Source organism: Tursiops truncatus, chromosome 7 (genome assembly GCF_011762595.2).
Source record: "Tursiops truncatus isolate mTurTru1 chromosome 7, mTurTru1.mat.Y, whole genome shotgun sequence".
NCBI classification, from domain to species: Eukaryota; Metazoa; Chordata; class Mammalia; order Artiodactyla; family Delphinidae; genus Tursiops; species Tursiops truncatus.
Genome location: NC_047040.1, coordinates 79,589,108 through 79,614,748, shown reverse-complemented (window position 1 = coordinate 79,614,748; position 25,641 = coordinate 79,589,108). Strand labels below are relative to the sequence as shown.

Sequence of the window (25,641 nt, the reverse complement as noted above, 5' to 3'; positions counted from 1 at the left end):
GGTGCGCGGGCTTCTCATTGCAGTGGCTTCTCTTGCTGAGGAGCACAGGCTCTAGGCGCGCGGGCCTCAGCAGTTGTGGCGCACAGGCTCAGCCGCTCCACGGCATGTGGGCTTCTCCCGGACCAGGGCTCGAACCCATGTCCCCTGCATTGGCAGGAGGACTCCTAACCACTGCGCCACCAGGGAAGTCCCTATGTTATATACTGTAATAATATTATAATACAGTTGACCTTTGAACAGCGTGGATGTTGGAGCTCACATCCTTGGTGCAGTTGAAAAATCAAATACAACTCATAGTTGGCTCTCAACATCCACGGCTCCCCCATATCTGTGGTTCCGTATCCTTGGATTCAACCAACCATGGATTGTGTAGTAATGTAGTCCCCTATTGGGCTTCTAACCAAGCACAAAGATCTGAAGTCCTTATACAAATTCTACGTTGATGATGGGCATCCACCATTCACATTCACATTGCTCTTCCATAGTCACCGTAAATGGACCTCAGCCATTAGGATGCACTTGAAAATTCCTTTTGCACCATCATATCATAGCATTATAAGTGTGGTGTAACGTGTGGCTATTTCATTGGTACCTGGCTACATATTGGAATGTTTCCCACTGGCCACTATCTATGACTCGGTTAATATCCATGGAGGTCACACCTGGACATGGTGCATCATGGTTTTTTTGTGACTGTCTCTCTCTCATCTATTATAAACTCCCTGGAACAGAGATTTTGCTTTGGTCATGATTATGGGCCAAGCCTAGAAACGTGGCAGGCAAATAGTAGGCACTCGATAAATATGTGGCCAATGAAAGGACAAAAATAAAAACTAGGAGATTTAGAACAGAATGCTAAAGTCAAAATAACCCATAAAAAAGGACATGCAGCTTTGAGAGTTTCAGGAGTCATAACGGATGAGGCGATTCTTTTTTTATTCCTTCTACTTCTAATACAGAATAACTCCCTGGGTTATTTCTAAATTTGCAATTAAGGCACATTTAGAAATAACCAGACTCTTTTAGCAACTATTCCTGTTCCTGAAAAAGATTAATAGAAGAGAGGCACAATTAAACTCTAACTCAGAATTTGAAAATCACTTTTCGGTATTTAAAGAGGCATTAATCATGATCATTAATCAATAGAAAAGAATGTTCACAGAATGCTTAGAAGAAATGTTTGCTGAAGCAAAAAGTCAGAGGAGAAAAGGAAGGCATACATGCCTAGGGCTGAAGACCAACTTTTTTCTTTTTGGTTTAACAAATTAAAGCTGCTGGAAAAGAACAATTCACCAGAGGGAAACATTACTGTACAACCTATAAAATACCGCCAAGGTCAGCAGAAACTCAGCTGTTGGTTTTTTTCTCCTGTGTCGGTCATTGTTGAGAAACGAGTTCCTTGCAAGCCTGATTTAGATATTATGCCTCAGAAGTTAACACCAAAGATTAAGGAAGTACTTTTATTTCCTTTACTACATGCCGACAAGAATAAGTTACAAATATTTTCGGTAATTCTGTGCTTTTTAAAATTTTTTATAAGACTATCCGTAATGTCAGTGCTCTGTAACTCATTCACTTTTGCTAGATCCCTCTGCTTTGTGTTTCTGAGAATTATTCCCAAGCAAGTCACTGTACCTCAGACTTTGAAAGCCATTTTAAAAAAAGCAAGGATGCAGTTTTTATATGAAGGGACTTAGCTGTGTAGAAGTAGCTGAGATTTTCTGAGTAGCTGTGAGATACTCCACGTGGAGTATCTTTGGACATTTCTGTAAAACTTGCGTGTAAGAGTCTTAGCTAAAGACTGGGTTTATGGGCACCCAGGCCTCTCTTGATCCTAAGCTATTCCATGCTGACTTTATAGCTTCAGGTCACTGGGGAAGCCTGTATTGTATTGTCCTGTGTTATTTAGAGATGCTGCTGCAATAAACAAGATCATTTTTGCTTTCCTTTTTTTTGTGCTGCTTTCCCTTAATCGTTGCAATAGCCGGGTCCTGGGTCACCTATACAATAGGTTTCTGCGAACAACAGCACGCGTTGCAAGGTGGTTGCTGGTTTAGGAAGTGTGGCTTGGGGCTCCAGCGGGCAGGGTAGCAAACTAGGCTTATCATCAGAATTAAACCTGTGACCTGAGACTGCATCATACTGTTTTATTACTAAAGTGTTGAAGGAAAGTTCCACATTTTCTACGAATTAATCCTAGGCAGTGTCGTGGCTCTTTTCTGTTTATGGTCAAATCACTTAGTCTAATTACTCTCCATGTCCTTCTTGGGACCTGAAATCAACATTAAAACCTTTTTTTTTTTTTTTTTTTTTTTTTTGCGGTGCGCGGGCCTCTCACTGTTGTGGCCTCTCCCGTTGCGGAGCACAGGCTCCGGATGCGCAGGCTCAGCGGCCATGGCTCACTGGCCTAGCCGCTCCGCGGCATGTGGGATCTTCCCGGACCGGGGCACGAACCCGCGTTCCCTGCATCGGCAGGCAGACTCTCAACCACTGCGCCACCAGGGAAGCCCCCATCATGAAAACCTTTTATATACACAGATTTATCTTCCCCTAACAAACTCTGACTTCTGCCAGAAATCAAAAACTTCCAAGGCCTACTCACCCAGGAAATGTTAGGTCAGATCTTGCAATCACCTCTATTAAAGAAAACTAAACAGCTATATCAGGAAGTAGGTAATAAAAGGCAGATCACATTTAGACAAAGACATGGTTACTTTTTTATTTGAAGAAAAAAAAAGTATGTTTTAATAAATACTGCAGAAACATTGACCAAACAAACATACAAAGTGACTTCAACATTTAAAAAACTGCAATGAAAGTTCTGCTTTATAACAGTTATAACTTATTTTCTTTTTACAATATTTAAATACAGAAAGCACTTGCCAGCTATTTCGTAATACTGCCCAAAGCATAATGCTGCATGAATCAAAGCATAGCATGTTGGTAAAATGTCTGTATTTCGTGGGAAATGACCGGAATGGCATTTTCTTGCAGAGACAGAACAAAGTGCTCGTGAGACACAGACTGAATGCTGTAATTACCTTAATCTCCTTCCTGCCACAATTGAATGGGAGCACAGCTTCAACACTTCAAAAATGAAGCTTTATCATTGGAAAGAAAGCTCGTTTTCAACAAGCGCCAACAATAAAAAGGTCAGATCTGGTTTCTTCTCTGAAAGAAGCTCTAAAAGTAACTGGTCAAAAAATATCTGTAAACTATTTTAAATGCTGACTCTTTTATGCAACGATAGTGATAAAGTATCAAACACGGGCCTTGGTGGAATCTGGTTAAGTGAGGTTTAGCAATCACTCTCTAGAAATGCCCTAGGATGGTGTCAGGACTGACATCACATAATTTTCCTCTAAGGATTCTCGAAAGCTTGGATCAGAGGGTCCTTCTGTATCATGTTCATTGAAAGAAAGTGAAATAAACAAACTGATCATCAGATATTGCCAACTTCGGAGCTTCATCCCAAAGGAGGTTTTTTGCTTTGTACTTTTGGTATCTTAATTCCGGACGGCTTAACTCACAAACTGTGCTTTCTGCTACTATCCTTCATTCGTTAACTCTTCAGATGAAAATAGTACCTACATTTTTTTCCCCCTTGGACCATTCCATGACGTCAAACCAAGACACCTTTTATTTGACTTTGCATTTTTATCAACGATGGCAAAAAAAAAAAACAAAACAAACCACACACCCTCTTTTCTAAACAGCACACAAAAATATCACATTGAGCAATTTACCACTTTTTAATGACAATCACAAGGATGAACAGAACCATCAGACTGAATAAAAATTGACACTTTTTTTCTAGCTGACCTATTCGATCTTGGTAGTGCTGGTCTGCATATCTTGCAAGACTGCAAAGGCCTTTCTTGAGAACCATCTCGCTCAGCTATCTTCAGGATGGCAAGATTTCAAAGCCTCACCAACTTTTCCTCTGGATATCCCATGGGTCCTGATACAATTTCCATTTTAATGATGAGCTAGGAGGAAATTAGATCACATCCTCTAGAAAACTAAATGCTAAGGTCACAGTGCCAGTTCCCCAATGAGGACGGTGTATTAATATATACTTTTTGTAAAGGAGATTAAAACACTTAAAAATTAAATCAAAGTAGAGATCCATGAATAGATTGTAACAAAGAAAACAAAAACGCAAGCACCATTCAGAGCGTGGTTTTTCTTCCTGGAGGTCCTCGCATTCCTCCTCACCCTCTAGCCCATCTGAATCTCTCTTTTTTGGCATATTTTTCAAGTCACGCTTCAAAACTCTTCAATGAACTCACTTCTCACCGCTTGTTCTACATGCCGAACCTAAGGACAGGATTCCAAAAAGATGAGCATCCTTCCAAATGCCTCCCGAGCCTCCAGCATACGTGACTTTGGCTATGCACTTTGCTCAGACTTCACCTTTTTTTTTTTTGTTGGTGGTGTTTTCCACACTAGGTTTCCTTGTCCTCATTAAAGATAACCAGAGATTCACATCACAGTGCAACTCTTGGCTTTGTCCTTTCGTAAGTCCGTAGCCACCGCGGAGAGTTCTGGTCTGCTGGGCATGTGTGAAATCCGCTTTGTCGCCCTCTGCGATTTGTTCCGCTTAACGTTTTTATTTGTCTTGTTTACACATGCCAAGGTGGCCACGTGAAAAATGTCTCTGACGCTGTTTTCTGACTGTAGAGCCGAGCATTCGATGTAAGTAGCTGCTCCGATCTGTTTGGCCATATTTGCCCCCTGAGAAGCGAAAAAAAAAGGGCCTGTGATCAGCAATAAGTCTTTGGGGAAGTGTGTCTTCTAACACCACGAAATAATGCATAGCAAAATGTTTCTAATGTGAACTGAATTTTCTAAGGATTGACGAAAAACAATTTTTTACATTTGAACTGCCTTATTTATTATTTCATAAATATTTGCAGCCAAGACCCAATCCTAAGATGTCCAATTATCATCACTCAGTAGACACTGCTTGACTTCCCAGAGGTGCTGAAGGCTGATCTAATGTCACTGGGTCATCAATAAACGAGGGCCACGATCAAATAGTTAGTATGGGTGATTCTAAGAACCGTACTATTGGAAGAGAGTAAAAAAGCTGAAGACCATGAATGTAAATGCTCTGGCAGGGTGATCTGGCCCCTTGAGCCTGTTCCAGCACCTCATGGGGCACTCAATTGCTCTTTTCTTGAGCGTAAATGGCACTCAAGACTAATAGACAAGCTGTACAAAAAACAGGGGTAAGAGAATTTAGAATCAATTTTGAAACATATATGATTATGTCTTAGGGACAAAATAAATTGAGGAAAGGAATAATACTTTCTAGCATCTACAACTTACTTAGGAGACACAAAATATGTAATTTCTAAATGCGGACCAGACAACCAGTGGACACAATAATAAGCATGTGTGCATCAAAATGACTTATTTACCTAGCCAGATTTTTGTTAATTGGAATGAAGGACAAAGAAGACCACAGTATGAATGGTCAAATGATGAATACTAAATAAAATTCTAGCTGTTTCAACATGAACTCTCTTTAGAATCTGGTTGTAAGTTTTAAGAGAATGAACTTCTGAAACCAATTCTCCTCCTTTCTAAATGCCTGAGGGAAATGCGTGCAGAAATGATGAAGCTCTAAGAGACAGTTTTCTGGAGTGCTCTCTTTTACTGACAATGGCCTTTTTAAAGTATTGTATTGTATTGTGTTGCTGAGTGTAAAATAAGATTAACTTTAAGAGTAATACTTTAAGAGTATTACTGATTTTGACCACATTCTCTCTTAGAATCGATTTCACTTTAAACCCAGTGAGAGTTGCAGAGATACAGAGGGTTGACTATGAGCCACTGTTTCTGCACTCAAGTGATCAAATATCATGTGAGTCCCCTACCGAATGACAGAGCATTTCACATTTTAAAGGATTTTTTTTTCCAAACACGTCTTATGTATACACACACACACACACGAATCCTTACACAGTCAACTGCTAAATAAATACTGGAAAGCTCTTTGAGAGAGTCCAGAATCAAAGTATCACCACAATTTCAGCCAAACCTTTTCCCAGATCACTTTGGTGCTCACTTAGCAGTTTTTACATTAATCTGAGCAATGGGCTGCCAGGAAGGGGCTGGGATAGTTGCTGTGAAGGCAGCGGCACAGAAACGCCAGCCCTTCTCATCTGTGTTTACAGATGGTCACGGCCTGGACACATGGTGCTCATTCTGCATCTTAGGAAAAAAAGGGGCTAGCGCCTGGCCTTGACCCCTGGTTGAGCCTTTAGAAAAGCAGCTACTTTTTCTTTTATTTCCTACGAATGATGTTCCATTTCTGACATTCTAAAATCTATGTGTGCCCACTGACTACATACGTACCTGGTCATAGGACACTGGGGTCTGCCTGTGGTTTGAGAGCTCTACTAATGTACTGACATCTGTCCGAAGATCAGATTTGCAGCCGACCAAGAGCATCTTGGTGTTGGGACAAAACTCCTGGATTTCACCTTTCCACTATGGGGGGGAAAAGAAGATGAAAAATTAACGAAGTGCTGGCATCCATAAAGTGGAAAACAAGGCAGGCATTGGAAATGGGACTCAAAAAGGACATTTAAAAGAAATTGTCACTTCAGATGCAGAAGCAAACTTGCATTTATCCTCTACGTAGACATTAAATGTTGCTGCTTTTTAAAGTGGATCCATTAGGGAACCATATTCTTCTTCTCTGTGACTCATTAACTGTCCCTACTGCAAGAGACCTGTTGGGTGTCGTGAGAAAGTAACTAAGGCAATTTCTTAATTATTGTGGTATCTCTGAAAGATAAAAGTGCCTTAAGCATAATTATATATTCTAACAAGTGACTACATCCTCGGATATGTTGAGCTGGTACTTCCCAGCATGGAAGACTGGGAATAAGGCAGAGCCAACACAAGCACAGATGTACATTCACTAATCCCACCTAGAGAGACTGAGCTGCCACCATGTGCTGAAATCTCTACTGAGATTCCAGAGACTGGAGATAGAGTTAACAGAACAGAATGTCCTGCCTTTAAGGACCTTCCATTGGTGTGGCTGAATCAACAAAGACCATGACATTTGCAAAGGCCCATCTCAGGTTATCAGGGAGGCATCTGGTCCCATGGCTCATATGTCCTTGAGTTAGTCTCAAATGACGTAAGTTATTAATTTAGTCTACTTTGGCTAGTTGTTTCATGACCCAACAGGAACTCTTAGAACCTCCAGAAATGCCTGGCAGGGAATTCCAATTGTCCTCTTAAAGAGCAAATGGATGACTTTTTGTGGTTTCACTTCCTCAAGCTTGAGATGGCCATCAGGGTGAGAGTCAGGAGTTCAGAGTGTTCACAGGAGAGCTCAGCTCCGGGGCTGAGATCGGGAACCTGCGCCTGCCTCTCCCTGCCCACATTCACAAATACGTACTCAGTGCTCTACGAAATACTGTGGTGGTTACAGAGATGATTAAGATGTAGCTGAGTCTTCTGGAAAGGAATTCACAAGAGAGTGGGGGTGATTAAGTCATGTCTATAATACTAGATAAAAGTGACATCCTGCAGGAGTAATTTAAAAGACCTCTAGAGGAGACATCTCCAGATCTAGAACTGTGGGCAATGAACTCTAGTCCAAAGTACACCCGTGGATTGAAGGGAATAATACATACTTTCCATAAGAGCCTAATTTATCCACCAACTCCTCCCTCCCGCCCTCCCTCCCCTCCCTCCTTCCAGCACTATTTAGAGGCATCTATCATGTGCTAGATGACACTGGAGTAAGAACTAGAAGGTGAATTGAAAAAAAGAATAAGATCTCTCCAGCTCTACGTCACCGTAACCTCTTTGATATTCAAGGACTTAAAGGATTCAATTAACCAAGACAAACCATAGCCGGGATTATCACGAGCCTTAAACTTCACACACATGTAAAACACACGCATTAATATCTTTAAGGCCAAAGTCACTACACATTGGGTCTTAGCAGACAAAAGCAAAATAAAACAGGAGCAAGGCTCTTCATCATAAATTATGCATAACCCGATACTACATCAAGTAAGAACTCCAGTACATAAGCAGTCTCTTTTATCTACAGACAAGCAAGAGACAAGTTGCTATGTTGTTCCTCAGCTGTGTGACGGCTCTGGCCTGCCCCAGGTCTAGCAATTATTCACAAGCACCGAAGGCAGGAAAGGTGTATTCCTGCCAGAATCTGACAGTCGCATTATTTGTGCTAGATACAAACATTACTCAAAATTGAAAGCTAAAAAGAGCTTTTAATCTTTTAAGAAATTCATATTTCATTGAACTAACTATATTTGTCATGTTTAGTAAAGAGACGGGGTAGGGGGGATGATTAACCTTCAAATCCTAATTTCATAATGACACACAATGCCAGCAGTCAAACATGATAGGGAAAAATAAACTAATAGAAACACACAAATCACGAGGACACTGCCTTGTTCTTAAGCACATCCTCTGACTAAGTCTGAGTGCGTGGAGAAGAAGGGGGCTCTAGGGAAGGTCTGATTCCGAAACTCCACAGCACTCAGGCCAAGACCGAGAGGTCAGCTAGAGGCTAATACACGCTGGTCCTTGGACGGGCATATGCCTTTCTCTACCTACCCAGAGGCTTAGTCCTAGGTTGGCGGAGCCCGAGGAATGCTCCCCACCCCCCGCCCAGCCTCCCCAGGACCTGTGACCCACCTGCCATAGGGTGCCTTCCTCCTGACCCCCCCTGGGTTCCATCCAGAGCTTCCTCAGATTCCTTCCCCACCTACGGAACCTCACACTACCTTTGCCTCCAGAAACTAGCTATGTGATATCATCTGTGACATGTGTACACGACTGTGTTTACTAGTATCTGACATCACCTGGTCTAATGTCTGTAAACACACCCCTACTCCTCCCCTATTTATTCTACTTCCGTTTCTAATAAATAACATCACTACTGAAATACAGCTTCTTTACTAAAACAGCTATTACTGCATTCATTTCAATCCCTGAATTGAGGTCAAGAGTAAACCTGTAAAGTAAAGCACAAGCTACAGGGTGAATGAAGGACGGAAAGAAGGAAGACACACTTCGCAGTAATGGAGTATCAGTATTTTTAGCTGCCCCACTGCCACCCAAAGGATAAACACAGAGGCTCTTAAAAGGGTATTTTGTTCCTTAAAATGAAATAAAATGTTGAGCAGGTTCATCATCAAAACTTGGGACACATAGGAGTGGAAACCCTGTTATAATGTGCGAGTGTCCTTTTCAGTGTTTTAATTACTAGACATACAACAGGGAATTAACTGCAGTGTTTGAGCTCCCAGCCAACCACATGTTTCTACTTCATATCTGGGCCAGTACTGATCTGCGTCATCACTCCCCAAGCACTTGCCTTTTTCAGGACACTGTCCAGCGTCTCTGGTCTACTGATGTCAAAGCAAATCAGCACAGCATCTGAATCTGGGTAAGAGAGGGGCCGGACGTTGTCATAGTAAGGAGAACCTGAGAAGAAACAAAGAAACACAGGTTTTCAGATGAATATCCCCTTTGCCTGTCATGCATGAACTCTGCCCTTTTGAATTGAATCCTTGGATGGTCACATGGCTCCCATCTCCTCTAATTCTTGGAAAAGAAAGCAAACAAAAGCCGAGTAGTACTATATTCATTTCTACTAGAAGACAAGGAAACCTCACTTGTATCTGACTTAAATTCGAGGGGAGGAGCCGGGATCTTAAGTTGAAATCTGCACAGTTCAAAGAGTAGAGCCCAAAGGCACCTAGGTGGAGGGCAGAAGTATCTGGAACCAGATGGTCTGGAGTGCAAATCCACCTCCACCACTGCAAGACGGGGGCAGGCGGCTTCAGGTCTCTGTGCCTCCGATTCTTCATGCATGAAAGGAAGATGACAACAGTACCTACCTGGGATTCAATAAGCCTGGGCAGTGCCTGTCACTTAGTAACGGATCAAGAAGTCTTAACTATGGCTATGGCTGTGCTGTTGCTATCGAAAGCTGAGTGGTAGCAAGCACAGTCACAGGAGTTACTTCTTGGGAAAGAGCCCGATATTCAAGATCACTCAGTTAGTACAATGGAGAATGGGGGAGGGAGGAAAAGGGTGGGTTCAGCCACACAAAGAAACCATCGTGAACCTCATCAGCACCACCTTATCTCCAAGTTACAAGTTTGTATAAGCCATGACCTTTGAGCTTGCGTACTTAAACTTATCCCCAAACCCTGTATAGACTCTCTTCCTGTTACAACCAAAGAATGTAATAAATGCCATACTGGATCCCGTCACCTTTTTACCCTTTTCCATCTCTGGGAGTGACATCAAGGCATGATCCAAGGATCTGAGCCTGCGTTAAATCCAGGGTTCCCTAAAGGTTCAAGTTACCAGCCGATTAATTTAACCACAGAACCCCCTCTGGTCGTTTAGGAAATTTCTTCCATTCTTTTAAAAATCCCAAAGGATGGGCAATTGCATGAGGCCAGTTATTATAAAATGGTGTGCCTATAAAATCAAATAACAGCCGGCCATGCTATTTATTTTTTGAAAAATCATTTTCAGTATACTGACATTTCACAAGCACAACATGAAATCATTTTCCTAGGAATGTATGCATATATATATATATATATATATATATATATATATATATAATTTGACTCCAGAATAGAGAAAAAAAATCTAAGCCACCAGACTTTTTGAAACCCAATTTCATTTTGACATCACCTTCCATTTCTAGCAGGAAAACATGACATGTTGTCCCCTGATAAATCAAAACCTCAAAAGTCAAAGTCAAGGAAAGAGAAAGAACTAAAGAAGCTTTTCAAATAATCTTTTACATTTCTATCAAAACAAAATTTTTCAGGAGGCTGCTCTTGAGATCTCAAAGTTACTGTCCTAGTTAGGGTGCACCATTCTCTTTTCACAGGATATTGTGGGTTCCTGGCATTCACTAAGCAACCCCAGGAATGCTGTGGGTTTTTCACCAGCTGCTTTAGGGATGGAAAGTGACAACTTCAAGCAAGAAGCAAGGGAAATGTTCTAGGAATCAGGAAGAAAAGTGTGAATAAATATAGAACAACTAAGCCAGAATCTATCCTGAGCTACAGCAGCTCCCTGCCCACATCTGGAATCAGGACCCTGATGGAGTAGAGACTGACAACAAAAAGATACTTTCCAAAAGCTTAAAGCGTTTAAAGTTAAAAAAAAAAAAAAAGCCATTTAAAATAGTAAGACCTGTAAGAATAGGCTGTTTCTGAAAGCTTCTTTCTGAAAGGCTGTTTGCTGAAAATGACACGCTGTGGCTGCTGCCTTCTCAGCCACTCAAAAAAAAAAAATCTGAGGTTACAAGAAAAATTCACAAATAGTTCATTAACTTCAACATTTTTGAGAGGATCAGAAATGAGATGGCTTATCACTATACATGCATACACTGGCATTTCCATATTTGTTCTGTGAAGTTCAGACTTTCTGAATTGCAGCTTCTGTTTCCGTGTCCAAAGTCTAACCTGGACACAGCTTCTGCTGTAATTATTGGGGAATCTCTTTTTCTAAACATGGAATCAGAAAATTCCAGATCATAGAGTGGAAATCCAAATACCAGACACATACATGAGGATTTCCTCCGCTCTTCCAAGTTAGCAGGAGATGACCTGACCCCAAATCTAGAAGGTCACAGTGTTCCAACAATTCAGGATGTCAGAAGCCTAACTAGGCTTCAGAGATCTCCCTTCTTGGAAATCACTCCCATTGGGAAGAAAACTATCTCGCTGTGGATATTTTCCAGTCTTCAGCAGACCTGGACTTTGTAGGACAGGCTTCTCCAGGTGCCTTATTCCTTCAGGACATAATCTTTGACTCAGATGAAAGTAAGTACACACTGCTAATCTCTGATCTAAGACTACTCTACATAACAGTGAAAACCATCTTTTCCAGACACAAAATTAAGGAAAGACAGTTGGAGAATTACAAGGGTGCTAAAATAGAGTAATTAAAATTTGAACTACTGGGAAAATCCAGAGGAATGGTTTTAACTTCCAAGCCACCACGTGGCTGCAGAGAATACCCCTCCCTTTGTGTACTGGGCTTCTCTCCCCCTCCCATTTTATGGCCACAAAGGGGATGTGGCTTTATCTTCTTCAGCCCTCTGTCACTGCTGGAGACTCCTGCTTCCTAGAATCAAGGGAACTGCCTTCTGTACTTAGTGGGTGTACCCAAATATCTGCAAAATGTAGGTACTGGCCTGACTTTAAAATGAAGTGGAGTTTGCAACTGAAACCAAATTCTTATGGAGGTTTGATTCTGCTTTTGTTTTTATTTGGTTTAATGTTTTGAATGAAAATACATATTAAATATATATATATATATTAAGGTTCATGAGAAATATGCCACCTTGCTTGTTGAGGTACATAAGTAATTTTTAAGAGCTTTAACAAGATCTAATTAGGAGTGACACTTTGATCTGTCCTATTACTTTTGCTAACAAACAGCGCTTTTAGATCCACAAGACTGTCCAAAGGTAGTAATAAAACTGATCTCCACATTTATTAGTTATAAGCATAATTTGCCCAACCACTAACCACAAGAGTAATTTGTCATTAAACTTAACAAGACCACTTATTCTTTTTTTTTTTTTTTTTTGCGGTACGTGGGCCTCTCACCGTTGTGGCCTCTCCCGTTGCGGAGCACAGGCTCCGGACGCGCAAGCTCAGCCGCCATGGCTCACGGGCCCAGCCGCTCCGTGGCATGTGGGATCTTCCTGGACCGGGGCACAAACCCGTGTCCCCTGCATCGGCAGGCGGACTCCCAACCACTGCGCCACCAGGGGAGCCTCATTATATTTTTTGATAGGGCATGGTTAAAACTTTGAATAGAAAAATCCATGGTCTGTAGTTTTTCAGAGTAAAAGAAGAAAACTGATAGAGAATGATAAAAGAACTGTCCTACCAGGAAGAATCTAACAATCCGTCGGCTAAGCACGACCTTCGGGCGGGGTGTGGGAGGGTGTGGGACCCGGGGTGGGGGTGGGGGAGGGTGAATCCAGTGTAACTTGCAAGTGTTTACTCTGCATTTAAGCGCTTGGAATTCTTGCCTATAAAGCCCAAGCTACCGCACAAAGCAAGGAAGAAAAGCAAAGCTTGAAGGTGCATGGTGTGATCACAGGCATGCGGGGGCTAACTCGTCACCCAAGAAAAAATAAAGAGGAATTCCAGGAATGCCCCTATGAAGTGAGAAGCGATACAGGGAGGGAGAAGTGACACCAAAGGAAGAAGCAGAAAGCAAGTTGATGAGACAGGAACAATACCTGCCCCTCACTCCTCCATCCCTCCAGAAAAGGCTTACAGCATTCTGTTAAGTCAAACAGTAAAATATTAACTTCTACAGATTTTTTTTTTAAAGATGCATGTGAAAAGCTTCCAAGGTAACTATAGAACTAAACACAAGGCAAGAAAGAACACTGAATAATTGTGTATTATGTAGAAAAGAACTGAACTTTAACTGCAGTATATAGTAGGTACTGACATACATATAGTATGTACTCTAGTACCCAAGAAAGTACTAGATCTAAAGTCAGTTAGTCTAGGTACTGAGCTTTGCTTGTCAAATAAAACTCTCACCATGTGGAATAGGCTTTCTTGCACATGAGAGTTCTCAGATGCAGCATTTCTCTTATACTTTGTGTAACTTTAAGCACCCAGCACTATTCCAAGGTCCTTTCTATTTAACCATCAGAACATCAAAAGGAAAATTTCAAGAAATTCCACACTGTAAAGAAACGATGACACCACATATGCAAAAAGTGTGCTCCCAAACCCCACAGAGAACAAGCTTTGCTTGGGTGGGGACTGGAATAGTGCCATGTGAGGTTCTCTGAGTCCTTCGAGTTTGGCAAACATCAGCAAAGTCCCAAAAGGCTTCTGAAACTGTTCAGGTCTACCCATCTTTGTCTTCAAGATCATTAATTCTGGATGAGAGCCGTCTTTCCAGCCCAAGAATGGTCACAAAGTGCCTCACCCAGAAACTACTTCTGCAGACACATACCTGTCTGCTTAAGTCATCTCTTCACAAAGACAGAGAACACACCATATATGTACATAATTAAATGTAAGAAGATTCATGCCCAAAAGGGAGGCTTTAGGGAACCTTTTGCAAAATGAGTTCAAACACTGGGAGGCTTTACAGGAGCTTGAGAACTGAGAACTCTAGTTGACTATTTCATAAATACAACTTATTTTACTTGAACCTTAAATCGAACAACTTCTCTTTCTCCCGTAAGAAATTCCTACCTAGAACAATAAACTCAGGGATACTGCATATTTTGGGGAGAGAAAATATATTAACTTTTGGTATTTTTAGTGATCACCAAGGGGACACCTGTACCCAACAGCAGTCACCATGTGGGTGATCTGCCCAGTTTATTACAAGATTCCATTTCGTCATGCCATCTCCACTCAGAGTGAAAGTTCCAAATCAGCAATCATCTCAGGAATGTGAATCAAGTCCGGGCAGAACTCTGGGTCTGGCTCAGTATAAGACTGTTGAACTCTTTTTCCAAGCAGTCTGCACTACAGGAACCAGGCCCTCAAATAGGCAACAAGTATTGCCAGGAAGGATATTTTATTTGTTTCTTCTATAGGTTCAGCTTAACAGAAATTATAAACAGATTTTATGAAAATTTGGGGGCATTTCTCTGTTGCTACTGAGAAAAGAATCAATATTTTCAATTTCCGGGAACAATGCAGATACGTAGCTGTATAGAAAGTCAAAGAGGTAGAAATAAGACTATTTTTGAGCTTTAAATAAAGGTTTAGGGTTAAACTCCCAATCTTACTGAGATACTTTAAAAATATAAGAATCAAAACATTTTACTTAAAGTGGAACTATAGTAAGTCACAGAACTTTAGGGATACGGGTAGATAGGTATACTTCTAAAAAAATTACATTATCTTTCAGAAATAACCCATGAGTGAATCTGCCCTGCCACATACTATGTCATCAGGCTCATGTTTCAAAGCTAGTGTGCACAACACCTGGTTGGACTTCTGAGGCAGCTTACGTTCATGCCAGTGAAACTTCTGTTATGTCAAGGGGGGTCTCTGAGTAAAGTTGGCCATATATAGTAACTGAGGAGACATTTAAAGGGCATCAGAAAATGGTTGAGACACAAGTAATTCATGTGGCATGGACCACCAGACACCATGAGCTAGCTGGAGGAACTACGTGGTCCTTGGTGTCACATCTAATGCAAAAGAACTGGATTAATGAGAAAACATCTGGTTATTTCAGGTGGCATCAGAATGATCAATCTGGATGCCTCACTGAAAATGTGCAACTTAGCAAGAAACCAGATTGGAAAAAAGCTGGCACTAAATGGGGTTTAAATTAAAGAGAGGCAGAGAGAGACAGAGATCTAGACACAGATATAAACTTAGAAAGGGAATTTATATCTTCCTCCTTTTTTTGATCTATAGTTTCAACGGAAATCATTGCACAGTGGACAATTCTCCAAATGCAGTTTTATGTATTTCTTACTAGAAATCACTATCCAAACTCAGGGCTGTTTTGCCTTTAACCCACATTTCTTACAGAGTTTCACGGAGAAAACTCAAGAGTTGAACCTGGCTTTGGAACTCTAAGCTCCTAGAGCTCATTACTACCTATGATCTAACTGGTTTTGTGCAATTTTGCCCTTGATATTCACAACACAAGCACCCATGCTTCTTTGGCTTCTTCATAAATTCTTGCCCTCCCCCTTCCTCTAACAAGGTTAAGTTAAAATTCCTCAACTTTCAGAATCTTGTTCTCCCTGATAGTCATTCAACGTAAGCATGTTTCCAAGTGGGAGGGATGTTAAAGAGTTCTTAAGAACTGAGTCAGCTTCGAGAGATGAGGAAAAAATTGTGGTGGGCTTCGATGAGTCACAAGTCAGGGGGCTTGGGCTAGCCCTGCAGCCTTCAACAGTTTTTTGGATCTTCTTGCTAAATGAATCCAGCTTTAGAACCTCCAGGCCCTGCCTCCTATAAACAAGTACTAGACAGTGAGTACCTCGAGGGCAGGCACTGTCCTAGCCAGGCTTGTCCCTGCTCCCACAGCCTTTAGCAGAGTTCATGCACACCAAATGCCCTAAAAAATGTTTACTGGTTTCAATCATTTCTATAAGTCTTGCCTTGATGTGTTAATTTACATCTTAAATCACAAAAAAGGGACCAGTGATCCTTTTGATGCTGCTTTTCTGGATTAATTACTTACTAACCTCCACATTGCTGAAACGTTTCCCTCCCTGTTAAGAAATATTTCAAGAGTGCTTGTCACTGAGACTATTCTTCAAACCTGATGTATGATCTATAAATATAACAATATATTGATAGGCAGACTTATGGCTATAGAGGAGTTTGTCCTCAAAGTCAGGCCATGAGTAATTAAGATTTTCCTCTCTTCTCTAAGAATACTACATCCTCTGTTAATACTGCTAAAAACTAGTACAGGAAGTGCTAACTTTAGCACTCGTGGCCTAAAAGAACCTTGTATCAGGACAGGATTCAAAAGAATGTTTATGAGGCAACAGCGTAGTTATTGTGGGTGAATATTAGCAGCTGAACTGAGTATTTTAAAACTCACAATATGCCTTAAATAAAATGTGCATTAACTTGCCCTGGTTAAAAGCTGAAATGAATGATTATTACTCCCTCAATCACATGTGCTGAAATTACACTGCAATCAAATCACTTAGGAAAAGATATGGTGATCCTTAAGTGACAAAGTTTCTGTTATTAGTAGACACTGGCTTCATGCTACAAATTGCCTCTACGCTTGGCAAATCTGGCAGATTCTGAAGCACAAGACAACTTTGCTCTCACTTATCACTTCAAAATGTTGAAACCATTACCCATTGTTTTGCAGAAACTCACTGAGTGAATTTGAAAAATCTGCAACTTTTAATCAAAATGCTCATCTTATTATCAATGAAAGGGAATAGGAAATATTTCTCATTAAAATCAAGAAATCATAGACCTGTATCCAAAGACTACCTTTTAGAGAGAGTCAAAAATCCTCCCTTTTAGAGGAGTCACAGTGCCGTTATTTATAAGAGGGTTTTGTTTCCTTTTTTTTTTTTTAATTTTTATTGGAGCGTAGTTGATTTATAATGCTGTGTTAGCTTCAGGTGTACAGCAAAGTGAACCAGTTGCATATATACATATACCCACTCTTTTAGATTCTTTTCCCATATATATAGGCCATTACAGAGTATTGGGTAGAGTTCCCTGTGCTATACAGCATGTCCTTGTTGATTATCTACTTTATATATAGTAGTGTGTATATGTCAATCCCAATCTCCCAATTTATCCCTCCCCATCCCACTTTCCCCCATGTAACCATAAGTTTGTTTTCTACATTTGTGACTATTTGTTTTGTAAATAAGTTCATTTGTACCATTTTTTTAGATTCCACACATACGTGATATCATATGATATTTGTCTATCTCTGTCTGACTTCACTCAGTATGACAATCTCTAGGTCCATCCATGTTGCTGCAAATGGCATTATTTCATTTTTTTATGGCTGAGTAATATTCTATTGTATACATGTACATCTTCTTTACCCATTCCTCTGTCAATGGACTCTTAGCTTGTTTTCATGTCCTGGCTATGGTAAACAGTGCTGCAGTGAACATTGGGGTGCATGTATCTTTTCAGATTGTGTTTCCTTTTAGGGGGGCTGGAATAACTTTAAGCAGCCATAAGAAAACAACTGGCAAAGTGCCATTTGCGGCTGCTTCTTTAATTGGTGTGTGCCTTGGGGGTAGCGGGAAAAGTTTCCTGCCTGAGGATCTAGAAGATCTATCAGCGTTAGGGATGCCTAACAAGGGAAATCCGGAGCAGTCAGATGGAAAGGGCACTTGGGTTCAAGAATCTGACAAAATGGGCTCATCATAGGTTGCATGTGAGCCTCACTAAGTGGGGAGAGCTTCCTTCCCCCACTCTCTGCCTTGCCTGGACTGTATGCGTCTTAGGGGTAGGACCATATTTTAATTAACTCTGTATCTCTAAGGCCTGAGAGAAGCCCTGCACATAGTAGATGCAGAAAGGACGAGAGAAAGAGGCAGAGAGAAAATGAGACTATACATTACTGTGCCTCAGAAAGTAGGGAATGAATTATCTTTTCTCTTGGTGCAACGAGGCCCCACAAATCCTAATTCCACTGATGTTCTTTCCTACACCCAAACTGGCAGAGTTCTGCCTGTGCATAATCGTATGCTGCTGGGGGAAAAGGAGAACCCCTTATGAGAAGCTGTCCAAGTACAGAAACCGGATATGAGAACAGCTTCCATCTCCTAATGTCTGCTAGGAGGCTAAGCAGGACGTGAATGCCATTCAAAGGGCAAAGTTTATGCCATCTCTCTCCCTATGTAGGAGAAGTTACACGCCTCATTTTCCCTCTAACTTTCACAAAGTTCTAGAAGGGGAAAAAAAAATCTGACATTTAGGACTTTAGACACTTGGCTTGGATATTTTCTCCAGAGTTAAACTGATAGCAGTTGGAAAAAAGAAATGTATCAAGAGGCGTCAGGCATACACAATTATTTTCACAACCCAAACTAAATAAATGTCTTAGTGGGCAAAGAAAATGTCAAATGTTTGTCAAAAAATAATCCTGTTCAGAAATTTGCCATGAAAAGCTTGAGATGAAATGAAAAACAGTTAAAGATACTTGAAATGATTTGTTGCTGATGCAACAGTTCTTGCTAGATGTATTCCACTCATGAACGATAAAACATTTTTGGTGGAAACGGTCTATTCCTAGAACCAGGCAATGCTTCATGACTGTGTTTAATTAACTCACATTTCACCTCACAAACAACACAGTGGGATTGTAAATAATTCCTTTACGCCTTTTTCCCAGTATGTATAAAACTCAATCTAAATTTGAACTAAGATTTCATTACTGGATAATTTTGCTGTGTGGTATTTTCTTAATCACAGTCTTTTCAAACCTTTATATTTTAGTTAAATATGCATAGGTTTTGTTTCATTAAACAAAAATAGAAGTGATTATTTCACTACAGACTTCATTTCAGGTGATTATCTTTAATTTGATGAAAGGCAATATTTATAAAGTTGCCATTCTTTGTGCACAGGTAATTCAGTGGTAATAAATATCAGGGACTCTCATCTCCTTGGAAGCGACGCATATGATTATTCATTTGTTCATTCAACAGATTTTATTGGGTGACTTCTGTGTGCAAGGCATGATGCTGTGTGTGCAGAGACCACAAACTGTAGTTTGGATTAAATACTTGAAATTATACGAAGTGATATTTATCTGCACATGTGAAGCAGAGCCTCCAACTATAAACTGCCCACATTTTGTTTTCTAGGCTTTGTTAAACATGTGCCTTTTCTCTTCTTTAAAAAAAAAAAAAGTCAATTTGGCTCTTTGGGCACCTAATTTGAAATCTCCATTGGTGGTCCTGTGACTCTGTGACCGTTGAAGCTTGAGTTGGGATGCACAACCCAATATTCCTATAAGCCCACCCATGCCCCCTCCCTGCCCAAATGTGTCTCCTTCTTAAATCCACCAGAAAGCAGTGGCTCTCTTCAGAGCCTGGCTTGCTTTGTAGGTCATGAAAACTGCAGGATGGGATGGCAGACCCACTGGGACTAAGAGCTGAAGCCAACCAACATCCTGGAAACAAAAAGACTTGCCTGCCTGGTGATCTAAAGTCAAGAAGTATACAGCTGGGAGAGGTCCTGCACATTATGTGGTTCTGTACCCTTTTTTTTTAGATGATGAAATGAGACTCAGGGAGGTAGAGGATCTGCATACAGAAGTCTGTGGTAACCAGTAGCTAAATCTAAACATAGCTTCGTATCAACGACTGGATCAGACTCACAGACCCCATACCTAAATAATTCTTATCACGCATTAGGTCCAAACAGGCTGGGGGAGGGGGCTGAGAATCGGTGTTAATTATTGGTACCATACCAGCTGTCCTGCCCACTAGGCGTAACAAATACCATGATATGTCTGGGAATTCGAGCCCATTAAGTACTAGGCTGTGTACAAATCTGATGATGGAAACTACTGAAATAAGAAAATACTAGAATTCCGTCTATCACCACCTTCCCTATAGTTTCAAGTGTGCAATCCTCAGTACAAACACGGTGAGGTCGCGGTTCTGCTACCCTTGGCGAGGCTCCAGGAAGAGCCTGACTCTCCAGGGAGAAACAAAATCTGCATATCTTACGGCAGCCCTAGGAGCATCTGGCACCAACCATGAGAGGCGCTCGAGCGAGACTTCTCACTTGCCTTTGTGCCGGCACTGCCTCCGGCGACCCTGTCAGTCAAGGTCTCTTCCTTGTGCTCTCTAATCCCCTGCGTCCCTCGGGGGCTCCAGAGGTTAAAGTCGAGGGCTGTGGGAAGCTCGCACAGCCCAGAAGCACCTCCACGAGGCCACTCCCAACTGAGCGCAGGTTCACCTCGCGGGCCTCCCCGCCCGACGCAAAGCCTGCGTGCTGGCACTCGCGTGCTTCTCCTCCCTAGTTTCACCCGGGATTTGGCTCGGTTCACCCGCGACAGCCCAGCTCCCTGCTAAACTCCCAGACCTAAGCTCAGGGGCCTTCACCCGGCCTTCCCACTGGCTCGTCCTCCTGCTCCAGAGGCTACGCCCTTCCTGGGAACAGCACTCCGCCGCCAGGCACCGCAGGCTGCGGCGACGGGTGCCTGGCTTCCAGCCGGAGATTCCCGGGGATGCTCTCCCGCCCCCACCGCGCCTGGCCCAGCCCGAACCCCTAACGGCCGCGCGGGGAAGCCTTCCCCTCCGCGCTGTAATCGGCCCTCCCTACCATCGCGCGCCAGGTTGGTGGGTGGGCGCGGGGGAAGGCGATAACCCGGCCTTGAACCCCAGACCCTTGAAAATAATTCACCATGCCAATAATTCAACTGGACGGGAAGGTCAAAGGCGAATAGGATGGCCCGCCTTGTAGACTGGAGGAGGGTGATGCAATGGGTCAGGAGGGAATGGCGTGGGCCGGGGGGCACCAAGTGTTCACGGGGGCGGGGGAGGCTCGGATCTGCCGCTCGGCACCGAGGCGGCGCGGGCGGCCTGCCTGCAGCTCGGAGAGGAGGCCCAGCGACCGCCCGCCGGGTGCTGCCCGCGCAGCCAGCGCATTCCAGGCAGTAGGCGTCACGAGCGCCGCGGCTGTTTGCGCTCACTTCACTCTCTCCCCAAGCGCGGAATCCGCCTGTAACTGCGTTGCTTTGGGGATTTTCTCCCACCTCCCACCACCCTCTCCGCGCTCCCCGCCTACCCACCAAGCAGCAGGTTAGATCCTGGAGGGGCGCGCTCGCATCCGAGAGCCAGTTGATTCCAAGGCGGCACACGCATGCCCCAACATTTGGCCTTCCCGGCCGCCCCGAGACGACTCGGGCACAGCTCCGCGGCCACCCGGCTACAAGCATTTTCTACCACTGGGTCACCCCTCGGGCAAAGAGCGCCCTTCTCTTCCCACAGTTTTCCCCCGGACCCAATGTCGTTCCCCCACCCCCACTCAGAAGGGACACAATTTTCACACAGCAGGGAATCCCTCGTAAGAAGCAAAGTTAAAGGAGCGGCGCAGAGCGAGCGCTGGTGGCGCGCTGGCCCGTGCTGAGAGCGTGCCAGGCGCGGAGTCCCGCTACCCGCCGCGCACCCCTGAGCGGCTGGAAACCCGCCCGAGCGCCACGCGGTCCGATGACTCTCTTACCCGAAGTGTCCCACAGGCTCAACTCTATTCTTTGTGTGTCGATTTCAAAACTGGCCGTGTAATTCTCAAACACCGTAGGGACGTAATTCTGGACAAGATGGACAGGGGAAAAAAAGAGTGCAAAGAGGTTATCTTAAAATGTACGACACCCGCAGAACACCCTCGGATAATCGCCTCCCCACTCTCCAACTGAAAAACGAAACCCCAAAACCCGCACCCACCAGGTCTCACACTGAACACGCGGACCCTTCCGAAACCCCTAACTTCCCTCTCGCCCCACCCGTATCCTCCAAGACCCAAGGATCCAAATCTCCCAACCCCAGATTCTGCACACAGGACCGAACAAGTTTCAGAAGCTAGCAGCAGAACGTGCACGCGCATCCCAACCCCTCAACGCTTCCAGCCCACTTTCCCTTTCCGGGCAGTCTAACCAGGAGGAAAGTAGTAAACGGTGAGAAAGACGGCCGAAAAAAAGAAAAACGGGTGAAGGGGGGAAAGTCAGGGGACACCCATCTCGACGCGGGGGTCCCCCGGGCCGCCCCCCTCCTCGCAGCCCCGGCGGGCCACACTCACCTCGGGGAAGCAGTCTTTGGCGAAGACGTGCAGCAGCGCGGTTTTCCCACACTGACTGTCTCCCACCACTACTATCTTGCATTTCACGTTCTGATTAGGATCCATGATAGATTTACTGGATAATTTCTGGCTGGCTCTTCTCTCCTTCATTGATCTTGCCTTATTTTCTCTCGAAACAGAAATTTTCACTTAGGAGGAAAAAATATATATATATTTCTCTTTCTATAAAAAGCAGATATATAAAAATAAATCGCAAGGCTGGCGGGAACCGCTGAAGCGCCGCGCAGACGAGGAGATCTAGAGGAGCAGGCTCATTCCTCTCCTCCGACAAGTTTTATGCCTGATTCCACACGGCGCTTCCCAAGTCCAATTCCGATCCGACTGCTTTGTTTCACGCTCTCTGCGCGGCTTTATACCCCCGGCCTTCCAATCCTCTTTCTCAATGAGAGAAGGAAACTGATCCGCCTCCTCCCCTTTTATGGAGCCTGGGAGCGAGCGCCGTCTGGCTCCTCGCAGAACACGTAGACAATGCGCCCTCTAGGGTGACCATGCGGGATCGATTTCCAGACCAAGGCTCTGCGACGACTTGAAGACCCCAATGACGCTTTGCTGAAAGATGGGACTGTACAAGTCAAGGAGGAGGTGGGAAACTGAATTGTCTGTGCATATTGATTTTTATCAGAATTTCTTGAAAAAACGTTTTCATAGGGGCTGATCTACGGAAGCCTCATAATGAACATTTATGAAAGCAAAAACATTTCCTGCCCAACACAGAAGGGTGGGGAAGGGTTAAGTGGCTGCATTTTGTTACAAAGTGTTTTGTATCAGGTATATAGGCCATGGAACAATAGCTAAGCCGGGGTACTTCCGATGCCGGAACTGGCTTGCCTGGGTCACAGCAAGAGTGGCTTCTGAAACCAGCGAGTTCCAGTGACTCAGGAGGAGAGAGAAAGGTTTTGAGGAGAGGGAAGGGGAGGTGGGAGGGGAGAAGAAAGAAAAGTGGAAGATGCTCGTAACTGAGTGACCAAAGCCATTGGAGACTCAATCCTACTGCACTAGGGACCTAAACACACAAGGTCAGCCATTGCCCCTGTCAGTGAGAAGAGGGGGTAGGAGGGATTCTGATCCTGCCCTTTAATTCCTTTATCTGTAGCTTCCCTTTCTCTGAAATCAAAGCACCCTAGGCTGAACCCAGAAAATAGAAATTTGCTTAGCTGAAAAATGCAGGTCCAACCCTTCACTCCCTCTCCACCTCGCCTCCGCATCTACCCCCTACCCACCCACCTGAAAGTCTCAGAGAGGACTAAAAATGGCCACACGTTTGTTCTCTCTACCCTATAAAAAAGTCCTTCTTTTCTCATCTTCATTTCCCGTGCTTCAAGTGATCAGGAGGCTTCACCTATTTTTAAAATTTTTATTGAGGTATAGTTGATTTACAGTATCATATGCTTCAGGTGTACAATATAGTAAATCAATTTTTAAAGATTATACTCCATTTATAGTTACTGTAAAATATTGGCTATATTCCCTGTGCTGTGCAATGTATCCTTGTAGCTTATTCATTTTATACATATAGGTTGTACCTCTTAATCCCCTACCCCTGTATTGCCCCTCACCACTACCCTCTCCCCACTGGTGACCATTAGTTCGTTCTCTATATCTGTGGGTCTGCTTCTTATGGTATATTCACTAGTTTGTTTTATTTTTTAGATTTCACATGTAAGTGATATCACAGAGCATTTGTCTTTCTCTCTGACTTATTTCACTCAGCATAATGCCCTCCAAGTCCATCCATGTTGTTGCAAATGACAAAATGTGCAGAGGTTTCACCTATTAAATTGTATTAAGGACATTGGCCAAAAAAAAAAACAAAAAAAACAACCGTATAGGTTCCCCCATGGACACTTCTAGGTTTGTAAATGAGAAGAAGATGAAGTGAAAAACCAGAAAGTTCAATATGGGGAGTGAAAAGGCACAATGATAGGTGGTTAAAAGCATACATGTAAGTATCAGCCCTAGGACCATGAAGACTCAGGGATCTAAGGATGGTCTCCTCTTCCTTTCAGAGTAGAGAAAACTGGAGCCGCTCAAAGGAAGACTGACTCAGTGTGTAGGGCTGTGTTCATACACACACAGGGCTGACTCATAGAAAAGGGGATCGCTGGCCCTGCTCAGATTACTAAAGCAGCACTGGCCAAAGTTTGCTCTGCAGAAAGTGTGCTCACAAAAAGCGTCCTGCATCCCAATTAGTGATTGAGACACTGTGCCCGTATCACCCCTTGAAGATGTGCCAAGCATTTTGACATATTACAAACGGTAAAAAGCTCTATAGAAAGGTAGCATACCTAACGTAGTTTAACCCAGCATTCCTCAAAACTACTTAAGCACAGGAAACTTTGATCTAATTATTTACTTGTTTGAGAAGCAATGGACATAGTGGCTGGGGGCAGGAAATCACAAAGAAGTGTATCCGTGTGACCTCGGATAAGTTACTTAACCTCTCTAAGCCTCAATTTCATCATCTGTAAAATGAGAGTCGTAATAGTAATGATGAGGAAATGCAAGTGAAGTTTGCAGGATAGCTTCTGGCACATTAAAGAATCCTCCACCTACTTTATATTTCACACGTAACTCTCATTTTCACTTCTCAGAACTGTTGAACATATCTTGGGAAATTCTGGCCTCATGAGTGCACTCACTAATTGGAGCTAGGAGAATAGATCCACCCTTTTTTTCCTCAGATTTTTAACTTAGGAAGTTGCTCCTTTCTGGAAATATGATTTGACCTACCACATTCCTGAATTGATATAGTTTATGTGGTTAAGCTGCTCTAACTAGCAATAGTTATGAATTATTAGTATTTGGCTGACAATGAATAAGATGAGCATGTAATTTATCATATAAGCTGGGACACTTTTGAGAGCAGAAGGGGGTACCACTAATGGTCAGAACAACAGTTGTAAACAGGGTCTGGCCCAGGCAAAATGAGAGACCTAATCACTTTAATGAATAATCTGGAACCATAGACTATTTTTGGAAATCAGGTGACCTGAATCTCCAGGAATCTGCCAGTTGCTGAGTGAAATTTTTTTAATTTTTAATTAATTATATTTATTTAAATAAATTTATTTTATTTTTGGCTGCGTTGGTTCTTCGTTGCTGTGCACAGGCTTTCTCTAACTGCGGCGAGCGGGGGCTACTCTTCGTTGCGGTGCGCGGGCTTCTCATTGCGGTGGCTTCTCTCGTTGTGGATCACCGGCTCTAGAGCGCAGGCTCAGTAGTTGTGGCGCACGGGCTTAGTTGCTCCTCAGCATATGGGATCTTCCCG

At 43.0% G+C, this 25,641-nt stretch overlaps 1 protein-coding gene across 1 annotated transcript; it reads right to left on the bottom strand.

Moving 5' to 3' along the window:
* Positions 1-2,705: 2,705 nt before the first annotated feature.
* RND3 (Rho family GTPase 3) lies at positions 2,706-22,718 on the bottom strand. Its single transcript, XM_004321775.4, has 5 exons — positions 22,314-22,718; positions 21,741-21,828; positions 9,383-9,492; positions 6,367-6,501; positions 2,706-4,737 (listed from the first exon to the last, which is right to left on the bottom strand). Exons 1-5 carry the CDS (start codon positions 22,461-22,463, stop codon positions 4,486-4,488), a joined length of 735 nt encoding a protein of 244 aa, XP_004321823.1. The 5' UTR covers positions 22,464-22,718; the 3' UTR covers positions 2,706-4,485.
* Between the last annotated feature and the right edge of the window lie 2,923 nt (positions 22,719-25,641).

What these genes read in the sequence shown, in the direction of transcription:
- RND3 (XM_004321775.4), bottom strand. Translation starts at nt 22,463, where the DNA reads ATGAAGGAGAGAAGAGCCAGCCAGAAATTATCCAGTAAATCTATCATG. An exon ending in TGGACAGTGTCCTGAAAAAG is followed by an intron (nt 6,502 to 9,382) that starts GCAAGTGCTTGG and finishes TCCCCCCCATAG; the next exon opens with TGGAAAGGTGAAATCCAGGA. An exon ending in CCCCAGTGTCCTATGACCAG is followed by an intron (nt 4,738 to 6,366) that starts GTACGTATGTAG and finishes TTCGCTTCTCAG; the next exon opens with GGGGCAAATATGGCCAAACA.